The sequence below is a fragment of the Dermacentor andersoni genome, chromosome 7 (genome assembly GCF_023375885.2).
Source record: "Dermacentor andersoni chromosome 7, qqDerAnde1_hic_scaffold, whole genome shotgun sequence".
Taxonomy (NCBI): Eukaryota; Metazoa; Arthropoda; class Arachnida; order Ixodida; family Ixodidae; genus Dermacentor; species Dermacentor andersoni.
Window position 1 is genome coordinate 22,170,562 of NC_092820.1, and position 12,757 is coordinate 22,183,318.

Below are 12,757 nucleotides of genomic sequence, written 5' to 3' on the forward strand. Positions count from 1 at the left end.
CATCATGCGGTCGGTTGGCTTTCGTCGCTCAAGGATCCTACTGGCCGGCTTGGTCGTTGGGCCCTCCGACTACAAGAATATCCCTACACAGTAAGTTACAAGTTGGGACACCAACACCACGACACAGATTGCCTCTCTCCCTGCCCAATCGCAGACGCGACCTCTACGTCTGAAACTGACACCGACGCCTGTGTTCTCTCTGTTTTTGCACTGCTCCATGTCGCCGACGAGCAGCGTCGTGACCCGTCCTTTCGTATCATCATTGACCGCCTGGAATCGTCACTTGCTGACAGTTCCCTTCGCTTATTCACACTTCAAGATGGCATACTCTACCGCCACAACGTTCACCCCGACGGCCCTGCATAACTCCTTGTGATCGCTAAACACCTTCGCTCTGTTCTCCATGAACTTCACGGCCTCCCCACTGCCGGTGACCTGGGTTTGTCACGTACCTACGACTGGATCTGCCGACGCTATTTTGGCTAGGGCTTGCTCGCTCCGTTCGAAGATACGTAGCTGCGTGTGAGAAATGCTAGCGACGCAAGACACCACGGCGCCCCCATGCTGGGTACCTTCAACCACTCGACACTCCCGCGGAACCATTCTTCCGGGTTGGTTTGGACTTACTTGGCCATTTTCCTCTTCTACCTCTGGGAACAGGTGGATCGCTGTGGCCACGGATTACGCCACGCGCTACGCCTTCACCCGAGCGCTTCCTGCAAGCTGTGCCACAGATGTCGCCGATTTTCTTCTACGCGACGTGATTTTATTACATGGAGCTCCGCGACAACTTCTCATAGACCGTGGCAGGACACTCCTTTAAAAAGTTATCGCGGACATACTGCAGTCCCGTGCCACGAGGTACAAGCTATCCACGTGGTAGCATCCGCAAACAAATGGCCTCACGGAGCGTCTCAATCACACTCTCACAGACATGCTCGCGAAATATCTTTTCAGACCACACTGATTGGGACCTCGCTCTACCGATTGTCAAATTTGCTTATAATTCCTCGCGCCACCGACACAGCCGGTTATTCCCCACTTTTCCTTCTGTACGGCCGAGAACCAGCGCTGTCACTCGACACTACCCTCCCTTTTCAGGCGGCACCGACCAGTGAATATGCGCTTGACGCCATCGCCCGCTGTGCCCACGCAAGGGAAATTGCCCGTGACCGCCTTCTGAAATCCCAAGAGAGTCAAAGGCGTACGTACGACCGGCGACACCGAGACGTGGACTTCTCGCCTGGTTCTTTGGTGCTTCTATGGTCACCGTCGCGTCAGGTCCGCCTGCCAGAAAAACTGCTGTCTCGTTACACAGGCCCATACCGAGTGCTCCGTGCCGTGACTCCCGTCACCTACGAGATTGCCCCTGACGCCCCATGTGTTTCCCAGTCCAGTGATATCGTGCACGTTACATGACTGAAGCAGTATCACCCTCCCAGTGATGACATTTAGACGCTCCGGGACGTCGCTTCTGTCGTCGGGGGATTATGGTATACGCGTGTGGTATTTGGTCGTTTGAACGAGGCGCGTGGGCGCCATCACTCGAGAAGAGAGGAGGAAGAACGAATTGGGCTCGCGCTGTGAATCTATCCGGTTAGTGCTGCAACCACAGTTGTAAATATAACCTGTAAGTAGTTGCTCTACTTACTGACTTGTCCTTGAGTCTGTGAAGGATCACGTTTACCTAGGTCAACTAATCACAGGAAACCCTGACCCTGAGAAGGAAATTCACAGAAGAATAAAAATGGGTTGGATCACATACGGCAGACATCGTGAGCTCCTGACTGGAAGCTTACCGTTATCATTGAAAAGGAAGGTATACAATCAGTGCATTTCACCGGTGATAACATATGGGGCAGAGACTTGGAGACTGACAAAGAAGCTTCAGAGCAAGTTAAGGACTGCGCAAAGAGCGATGGAACGAAGAACGCTAGGTAGAAAGACAGAAAGAAAGTGGTTTGGATTAGAGATCAAATGGATATATAGACGACATTCTAATTGACATGAAGAGAAAAAATGGCGCTGGGCAGGTCATGTAATGCGTATAGTAGACAAAAGTTGGACCATTGGAGTGACAGAATGGGTACCACGAGAAAGGAGGCGTAGTAGAGGACGACAGAAGACTAGGTGGTGCGACGAACTTAGGAAATTTGCGGGTGCTAGTTGGAAACGGCTGGCGAGGACAGGGATAATTGGAGATCTCGGGAAGAGGCCTTCGTCCTGCAGTGGACATAAAGTAGGCTGATGATAATGACGAGTTAATTATTTACTGATTGTTTTACGGCACATATTGCTATTTACGAATGTTAACTGGTGAGTTTGCAAGGCTCATCGACGTGGAACAAATTTTCAGGATGGCACCAGTCTCAAGAAATGCGCCGTGCAACCTGCGTCGGAAACGCACTGCTGTCCCACTTACTTTTTTAAGGCAAGCTCATCAAGGCATTGAAGCGCAATATGAACTAGACTGCCAATGCATTTCGTCGCACACTTTGAGCGTGAATATATCGGATCTGGCATCATCTTGAAAATTCGTTCCAAGCGGATACGCCTTGTGAAATCATCCGCTACAATTTGTAAATTACAATTTGTGCTGTCAAAAATCATCAACTTAGCATGCAAATATCTCATTAGTTGATTATGCATTTTCATCCAGCGCGAAAGTTATGTCCGTTCTCTTCGAGAATCGCAGCTCAACGAATCGAACTGCGCTATCTGCCAGAGGCAACTATATATAAAAAGAAAACTGTGTGATCGGAAGTACAAAAAACACCGCACATAGAAAGCTGCTGCAACTTCTCGAAGGCACCCCTGATGGAGGAGTCCGTAGGACTCCAGAACGTTGTGTTCATTTCGAATAGATGTTCTTGGATCGTGACTGATCGATTTGTCTAATTAAGAGACATGCTGCATGCAGACCAGATGTTGTCCTACCGATGTGCTTCTTACGACCACGAAGAGTCATGGCGCCCTCATGCGCGTGTATCATACGTTATCATAAAAACAGAAACAGTCTCTGTGTCATTTCACCACCGGCTTTCCTACCTGCCGTGATTCCATACGGTAGGTATGCTTCGATGGAATATTCTGAATGAAGAATGCTGGAAGCTCCGAATCAGGTGTATCTCGAGTTACTCGAGATACACCTGAAATAAGGTATCTCGAGCACGGTCATGGAGTCTATTACTGGCTTAACGAAACATTAAAGAAGTCATGCTGCGTCAAACACATGAGCTACAAAGACATGAGCAACAGCAAAGATCCATTGTAAACTTTGTGTCAGTCATCTTATTGCGTAGTGTATATGGAATTATCGCATGTACGTTGACTCTAAACCCGCTGCGCCTGACCGGTTTGATAAATGGTCGGACTTTGAACAGTGTCTCTTATTTGTACGAATCTACAAGCCACGCTGACTAAATATAATATTGTCATAACGTGATCGGCCAAGCGCCAGACCCAATTGCATTTCCAACAGAATTTGTATGGCGGAACATTTGCAAACAACGGACAATGCTTCGGTTTTTAAAAAAAAGTGCCTCTTTTTGTTTCATCTCAATTCAACTTCCGGATTTCTGCGCTGGTCCGAGGGGGTTCCACCATAAGCTTGCCTAGACATATTGAATAGTGTACTGCGACGTGGAGACAGCGGTATTCTTGCATTGCTGCTTGCTTTGAGTCACAATGCTTGCGAGCGACTGCAACCACACAGACGCATACCGTAAGTTACACATGTTTTTTTTTTTTTTTTGCATTGTGTATCCTGAACCTAGCAGCCGCTTTGGCGTGACTCTTAGACAGCGAAGCAGTTAACTGGAAGTTCCAGAACGATTTTTATGCAGTGAAAGCCAGTGTTTGATGACGTGTACATTATCAAATGAAAAGGGAACGCAGCGTGTCTGGCAGACCCTAATTGGCTTTGAAATGTATTGATTAATGATTACGAAACAATGGTTACCTCGCGTATATCTCATTCAAAAACACAGCTAATGAGGGCGTTTTCTTTTGTTTTTCAACCAAAATTAACGGTTTTGTTTTTCCAGTAGCCTTATTCGCCTTACACAGCTGCCACATTGAAGGTCAGGTCCATACGGCTGTGGCAGTGAAAGAAGCGTCAAAGACGTCGCCGTAAAACAAACGCAGCCTGCCAGCAAGCCGTCGACAAGAGCCAGCCACGTCGGAATGCAACAGCAGCTGCACCCGAGTGAGGACACGAGCCAGCCAACAGACCCAATCGCACATCCGAGGAGCGTGACAAGGCGCTCATGGAGACTGTCATGCACTTGGGATGAATTAATTTTTGTTTTCGCTTTGCAGCCCGCTGCTGGAAAGTTAAAGGCGAGAGTGTGGCGCAACATCTCTTCTTCATTTCAAAATTTAGTCTCCTCACAGAACACTTTGGGAGGGCATACATTTCGTGTGGATAGGTCTTGTGGGGCGCGTATATATGCATAACTCACGTGAAGTCCATGGGGTCAATGCTCGAGGAGAGCGACACCTGGTCGAACTTGCTTCCCAGCAGGGCCACGTTCAGGCTCCCTCGTGGCAGCAGCGATGGCCTCACCCGCCGTGGAGGCGGCGATCGGTACATGGCGGCCTCGTCGGTCAGCGTGACGGGCTCATTCGTGGCCTCCGACTGGTCGTCCACCACGGTCGACGCAACACGCCCTCTGGGATCACGGTCGGCCACACAATCACGAGAGCAATAACGAGGTCGAGAGCTGGGCAAATTGGTACGCGACTTTCATTTCTTTCGCCCTTACCACCATTCTGCATTACAGAGGGGGCGGTAGTGTCAGCAACTCGATACAAATGCACATAAATATGGTAGAAAACATCTGTTTACAATCGCAGTGCGAGAAAATAAGCACAATAACACAAGTACGGCGCTACAATATTAACGATAATAATATCGCACAAGAATAATAAACACAATACTATTACAAGTGTAAGGCAATAATGATAGCAGCAATATGACAAGTGTAAAGCAGTGAAGAAAACCAGATGCAATGCCTATTACATTACCTCGTTACATGTGTTCACTTAAACTTATTTAGACGCAACGACGTTAGTTATAGTTTGTTGACAATGGAACTTATCCGTGATGCTCGAAATAATATGTGGGAGCTCATTGCGCTCATGGCGTGATTTAGGGGGCAGATTATTTTGTGAAACCGAGCAAGACGTATCTTGCGGCGGTTAATAAGCAATGGCAGGTGAAAACCAGCGATGAACACTACGTACAGAACCAAAAAGTAGGCTTTCATGGGTGTCATTTTATTCTGTGATTTTATCTGGAATCAATCTCGCACCAGTCATCTCGCCTGTGTATGCAGTGTTTTTCTCTGATTTGCACATTCAAATACTTTCGAGAGCACTGTATTCCGCTTCCTTCCTAAACTTCAGGAAACATTGCTACGTTTGGCGATTGCAGCAGCAAAGGATTGCCCGAACACATGCATTGCTAGTGTCTTCGCTAGAGCACGCGGGGATGATCCCTCGCCATCGCAGTAGAACGCCTCAACTACCGGCCGGTATGCGAGCAGACGATCTTGGCGAATATGGCAGTACTGCAGAAAGGAGACAAACATGCGACTGAAGCTCCTATGTTCAAGTACAGTGCACAAGGATGCTAAGAGCGTTATGGTTTAGGTGATCTTGTTGAACGACTCTATACCCCCGCACTCATAAATGCGTCTTAAAACAACGCCACGTTCCAGTCGCACGTAAACACGATGCAGCCGTGATCCGACACCGAGACATAACTGCAACCAAAGACAAAGAAGCACCGACATCGACGTGCTTCTCGATTGCCACAATGGAGGAAAGAAACAAAATAGGAGAGGCTTTGACGTCGCGTTTTTGAAGGCGGAAATGCAGCAATCTTGGTATGTCATCTGCATTTGCGCCTCCAATCAGCTCGCTGGAGCAGTTAGGCGCGAGCTTTGAACTTGCATTGCTACGAGCTGCCGGAAGTGCGTGCTGCTGACGCCCGTCAGAAGAATGCCTGGGAAACTTCTATACCAGTTTTAGTGAAGCAGACGCGCTTTTGTGCTTTTCCGTGGTACGCTTAAGAAGATGACGAAGACGCGTGTCGTTATTACTTGAGTGTGTCAGTTGCTGACTGACACGCGCAGTTACAGACCCAGAACATCTTTCAAGCTTACATACCACGCTACGAAGTGAGCTTGTCTCATGAACAGAATGTGCTGCCAGAAAGACACGGGCCGAAAACACTTATCTCACTTTTCAGAGGCCTAGAGCAGCAGCGAGAGCTTTTATGGCAACGCTATGGCAGCGCTACACTATGGCAACGTTTACGTTTGGAGTACCATTTCCAGTGCTGGTTTGCGAAAAACAGCACGTGACTTCAGCCACATTTTCTCCAACACGTCTGTGCTAGCCTGGGCCCCTCCTACGCTTTCCTTCCTCCAAGATGGCTACGCAGTCACCGCCTTAGTGGACACAGGTGCCGACTACTCCCTGATGAGTGGACACCTTGCCGCCCTGTTGAAGAAGGTTAAGACTGCATGCGATGACACTCGTATCCACACAGCTGGAGGACACCTAATAAGGCCGACTGCAATCTGCAATGGCGAGAATTACCATTCATTACCGAACCTACCCTATAATATTCGTTATCCTAAAATTATTCACGAGATGTCATTCTCGGCATGAACTTCCCGAACCAACACGGCGCAATCATCGGCGTGAAGTCGATGTCAAGAACGCTATCGGAAGATTAAGCGATACGCCGGAGAGCTCTCATAGTCACCAGACCTTGAATGTGCTAGATAAAGGGAGGATTCCACCTCGCTCCACCATTGTTATTTCCGTCGGCACCGAAACATACGCAGACGTAGAAGGCGTCATCGAGCGTGATCAATCTTAACTGCTCAATCTTGAAATTAGCATCGCAAGAGGGATCGCTCGACAGCACGGAGGGAAAGCAAAAGTGATGCTCACCAACTTCAACAATCAGTTCAAGCACGTCAACAAGAGCCCGACGGTCGCATACATCGAAAGTAATTGAAGAAACTAACAATGCGCTTGTCCTCTCAGATTCTGCCGCATCTACCACGACGACCAATGTTCCTGAACCAGACTTCGACATAAATTCGAGTCCCCCCATGAATAAGCACCGACAGCTCATAAGTCTTATCCGACGAAACAAAGACTGGTTTTCGACGTCATCGAGGATTCGACAAACAGCAGTCGCGAAGCATTCCGTAATAACTCAAGTCCGTTCGTGACGCGTCCATAATCGCAGCCGTTGACAGAGTATAGGAAGCCTCGAGCTCGCTTCTTCCCGTCGCCACCCCGGCTGCAGGAGCCGCCGTTGACCTTCTCCATCGGCGTCGCCGCCGCTGGGAGGTGGCTCTCAAAAGTTCAGAGTAGGCAGACTTGCTCTGGGCCGTCCGGCAAGCCGAAGATGCCGCCCGAGTCTAAGGACTTTGAGCCTCCATCTGACGGCACCACAACAAAAACTGCCGGACCATTCTTTAATAAAGTGTCTTGTTCTTTGAGCACTCCGCCAGAGCCCTTGCCTAGTTTCGGCGCGAGAACGTGAAGCTATAAGGCAACAAGTCGACGAAATACTCTGCGACGACATCATCCAGCCATCGAAAAGCCCGTGGGCATCCCCTGTAGTCTTGGTGAAGAAAAAGGACGGAACTCTACATTTCTGCGACGATTATCGTCGACTCAACAAGACCACGAAGGACGTATACCTCCTCCCAGGGATAGATGACGAGTTAGATCGTCTCTGCAATGCTAAATACTTGTCCTCGATGGATCTCAAGTCTGGCTACGGGGAAAGAGAATTCAACGAGGGAGATCACGAAAAGGCCGCCTGCATCATGACAGACGGCCACTACGAGTTCAAGGTCATCCCATTTGGTCCGTGCTCGGCGCCTGCAACGTTCTAGAGCGTGATGGACACGGTGTTAGCAAGGTTGAAGTGGCAGACCTGTCTTGTCTACTTCGGTCACGTCGTCGTCGTCGCCGGAAATTTCGACGACCACCTTATGCGGCTTGCGACAGTACTAGAGGTCATCAAATCATCAGGACTTACTGGGAAGCCAGAAAAGTGCCGCTTCGCTTACGATGAGCTTATGTTCCCGGGCCACTTCATCAGAAAGTCTGGAGTCCGCCCCGACCAGCAGAAGACAGCAGCCATCGCAAAGTTCCAGCAGCCCATCGACAAGAAGGCAGTGCGTAGATTCCTTGACATGAAGCAATAACACGACGGACACCGACAAAAAGAAGTACTAAAAATGATTAAATCTAAAATACGTTTCGGCTTCCCTACGGAAGCCTTGTTCACAATGGGTTAGGGGATCCCATTGTGAACAAGGCTTCCGTAGGGAAGCCGAAACGTCTTTTAGATTTAGTCATTTCAGCTTTGGTCGGTGTCCGTCGTTTCATTGCTTCATGCTTCATCCCGACCAAACGGGCTTCCGTCGAATCCTCGATTTCATCCCTTGGAATGTGTGCCTACTACAGGCGCTTTGTCAGACTTTTCACGCATCGCTGAGCCGCTGACACATCTAACTAAATGTGGTGTCGAGTTTAAGTGGGGAACGCCGCCGGCCGACGCCTTTCAAGAACTCAAACGACGCATGCAATCGGCGACGGTATTTACGCACTTCGACGAGGACGCCGATACCAAAATCCACACTGACGCCAGTAGCCTAGGCCTCGCTGCCGTCCTAGTCCACAAGAAAGACGAGCTTGAACGGATGAAAGCTTACGCTAGACGGGCGCTGTCAAAAGCAGAGGGCAATTATTCTACAAGTGAAAAGGAATGCCCCACCATTATTATGGCTTCAACGAAATTTCACTCTTACCTATATGGCAGGCCGTTCAAAGTCGTCAGCGACCATGTGTTGCCTAGTAAATTTAAAGGACCCTTCAGGGTGGCTGGCGCGGGGAAGCTTTAGACTGCAAAAATATGACATCATTGTACCTTACAATTACGGACGAAAACACTCTGATGCCAATTGTCTAGCAAGCACCCCCATTGATTCGATGCCGCAAGATAATGAGGGTGGCGACGCCTTCCGTGGAATAGTAAGCGCGGGAGACTTAGCTGAACAGCAACGAGCAGATCTGGACCTAACCGACGCTATCCCTAGGGCATTTAGGCGAGGATTGTCTTCATCATCGCTCCAAAACTATCTACTGGTAAAGAAGTTCTCACCAGTCCGCACCAACTAGCTTCTGGTTGGTCCCTCAACATGGTGTCCAGAAATACTGTACGCCCTATATGCATGACGATTTCTGAACACAACTGCACCTTGGATTCACCCGGGCGCTATCGAGGATGCAGAAGTATTACTGGCCGCGCCTGACCTCCGACGTCGCTCTCTTTCGACGTCGCACCTGACCTCCGACGACGCCTCTTTCTGATCCTGTCGTCTAGCGCTGTTTGAATTTTATTGTCACCCTTTAGGTCAAGACACGCCGAGACTGTCAGCGACGCAAGACACCGCCGACAAGAGCAGGGGATTACTACAGCCGATCAAACCTCCTTGCCGACGGTTTCAGCATAACGGAATGGATTTGTTCGGACCCTTTCCGACGTCAACATCCGGAAATGATTGGATCGTCGTGGCCACGGATTACCTCACTCGCTTCGCTAAAACGAAAGGTCTAGCGAAAGGTAGCGCCGCCGAAGTGGCGAAATTCTTCGTCGAGAACATCCTGCTGCGGCATGGTGCCCAAGAAGTCCTCATATATATTAACTTTAATAACAGCTGCGCTTGAGGAAACTTCGTATGGCCTCGGATAATTGTTTCCTGTAGTGACGGCCTTATATCAGTAGTTACAAGACCACTTAGGAGGAGAGAGTTAAATTGCACAGCACGAGTCTACACGGCTCACCAACAGGAATGGCGTCTCTCGGACGAGCCATATGACAAGTGGATTTAGTGAAACACGTTAGGAAGATATGTGCGTTTAGTACGTATTTCATTGCATAAATACAGATCAATGGTAGAAGCCATGTAAGGCCTTCCGAAAGTTTTAATACTCATAGATACAACCAAGAAATATTTTCGTGAGGAAAGGCCATTTGAGAAGATAAGATATATGATATATAAAAATTACACAATAATACAATTTCTGAACACAACTGCTTAGTAGAATTATCAGCATACAGCGCAATATAACGCCATAGTTTAATTACTTGCGAAAGCAGACATTATGCCACTGGTTTCACTTATTTCACGGCGGCGGAATAAAGGATTATAGGGGAATAAATCATCAGGCGTACAATTAAACAACCACATTACAGATAAATGAAAATATAATGAGACATAGCGGCATATCAAAAGCGCGAAGGACACGACAACAAGTAGAACCAGCGTGGATTGCGTTATTGAGCAGCTGGCAAAGTATGTGACGAATGAAAATAAGCAACATGCACAGCATTCACTAGGGTGTTTCATAAAATAGCGCAACCAAATGTTCTTGCGTAACCGAAAGGCCTCACCCTGCTTGCGCTGTTCGGCACCCCATTTTCGTTCCTTTGTACAACATTTTGCATCGTTCTCTAGGCCAGGTGGTTTGCTTGAAGCTTGCCCCATGCCCTGAAGCTTCCCTCACTTCCTCCTCGCATCACATTAGCGCCTGATAAATTTTGCGAACTCAATACTTCTAGTATGCCTTACAGCACTGTAAAACTGGCGACCTATAGCTAGTACAGAACGGGTCAGAGCTATGCGATAGCTCCCAACTTCTTCCGCCGAGACCTATCGCCACGAAATGTTCACGAAGGCGCACGCCTCCATTAGAACGAGAGCGAACAATTTTCCGAATCAGTCGGTTACGCCTAATCGGACAGTTAAGCTCCTCGTTTGTAGCGACTGCGCTTGGCTGTCCGTGCGCCCCAAGGGTTCTACATACGTGGGTGGCACGCTTTATCTTGGAGGTAATCTGCGCTGTGTTCAAGCTTGCAATCCGAGGTGCCTGGTCCCTTTGCGTGCGCTGTGTCTCCGCGCGCCCAGTCTTTCCGCTGGTGCTTCTACGGTGGGAAATACGTTTCCTTCTAGGCATCAGACGGATTGTGGCGGAGTACCGATAAGCGACCTTCCCACTGCTGGCTTTGTGCTCTGCCTGTAGGCGGTGAACATTGCCACGTCCGCAGGCACGGTAGAAGTGAGCTCGAGGCATGTTTTCTATTTCTCGTTTTGTTTGTCGTCGTCGCTATGATGTTCCGTACGAAGTGCAAAAAACATGAATGAGCGACCCATACATCGGGAGTCCGAGGAAAAGCATGTAATAGTGAGCCAAACAGTACGGCGGCTTTTTCATGGGGATTATCTCCCCACGCGCTCAATATTCGGGCTAGCTGGAGGTCACGTGATCGAACGCGTGCTTGGGAAGGCGAGTGCCCCCCCGTCTTCTCTCTTATCCTCTATCCCTACCCTAGGCGCGAATGAATGTGCGCGGCTGACGCTTACGCGCCCCGCGGGCCGTATCTAATTGTTGGCAATCATTGCTGGGTGCAATGATCAAGGTCGATCAGTGATGGCTGCTAACTTGATGCGCGCTGTCTTCCTTTGCGGGCTGTCATTGCGCGCCCCTAGTGTTGCACATCGAGTAGTCTAAGTTCATAGATTGGTAATTGGAGATGGCTGACAGAGTCCGCCCTGGTAGTGAACATAAAATAGGCGGATGATGATGAATGAACGGCTGTACGAACCGTTGCCCCCGCTGCCGGCGTTCTTCGTGACGCTAGCGTTGTGACAGAGAGTGCTCGTAGTGATCCAGTGAGATAGTTAGAGATTTATATGGTCCGTGGATTACATTATGCTTGTTAAGTGAATGTTTACTACAATTTATATGGCCGATATAACTAAAGCATACACTCGTGTAAGGGCCGCACTTTTGTGTCACGATTTTAACGAGCCTTACATTGGACAGCACCATCTGACCTAATTTATTCAGCTACGTGTATGAAACATGCCGTAAACCTCGGCGATCGCCTCCTCTCCACATCCAGTAAAGGCGCGCCAGAGGACCCTGCGCGCGAGAATGCGCTGTTGAGCGTGGTCGGAATCAGCGCGCCGCACGCGATTGCTTACCAGTTCTTTTTAATATTGGCTGTAACGTTGGGGGTGCGACCCTTACACGGATTTATACGGTAAGAATTTTCCTTCGTGTAATTGTCTTTTACTTCGGTATCAGTAATTCTGCTTCGCCTTTCCGGCCAATGTGCGGCCTTTCTCTCTTTCTCTCTGCTTTTCTTTTTTGCTGCGAGTCCGAGTAAAGCGCCGCGGCGCATGCCTACTATTGATTTTGATTTCAAGCGAATCCGGCTTTGCCTCATTTCAGTTCTTTTTTAATTATGGGGTTTTACGTGCAAAAACCACTTTCTGATTATGAGGCACGCCGTAGTGCAGGACTCCAGAAATTTCGACCCCCTGGGATTGTTTAACGTGCACCTAAATTTAAGTACACGGGTTTTTTCGCATCTATCGAAATGCGGCCGCCGTGGCAGGGAGTCGATCCCGTGACCTCGTGCTCAGCAGCCCAACATCACAGCCATCGAGCAACCACGGCGGGTCACATTTTGGTTACTGAGCGAAATATATATACAGTGCGTCCGTAAAGTCATGGTGCCCTTTTGACCGGTCACACGAAATCAACGAACCAAGACAGAAATCTGAGATCTTTCCCATATGAGGTAGCTCTTCGTTGTACACACGACGTTGCTCGCGTCGCACTTTGGTGACTCATTTGAATTTAG

At 48.9% G+C, this 12,757-nt stretch overlaps 1 protein-coding gene across 3 annotated transcripts in view; it reads right to left on the reverse strand.

Annotated features, from left to right (window-relative positions):
• The window catches only part of LOC126535619 (uncharacterized), a 381,164-nt gene that overhangs the window by 177,213 nt on the left and 191,194 nt on the right, over positions 1–12,757 (reverse strand). For 2 of the 3 annotated variants that reach the window (XM_055073165.2, XM_055073168.2), the window contains exon 8: positions 4,464–4,724. In XM_055073165.2, coding sequence (XP_054929140.2) covers positions 4,464–4,724 — 261 coding nt within the window. The remainder of the gene's footprint in view (positions 1–4,463; positions 4,725–12,757) is intronic. The other variant, XM_055073166.2, reaches the window with a different exon arrangement.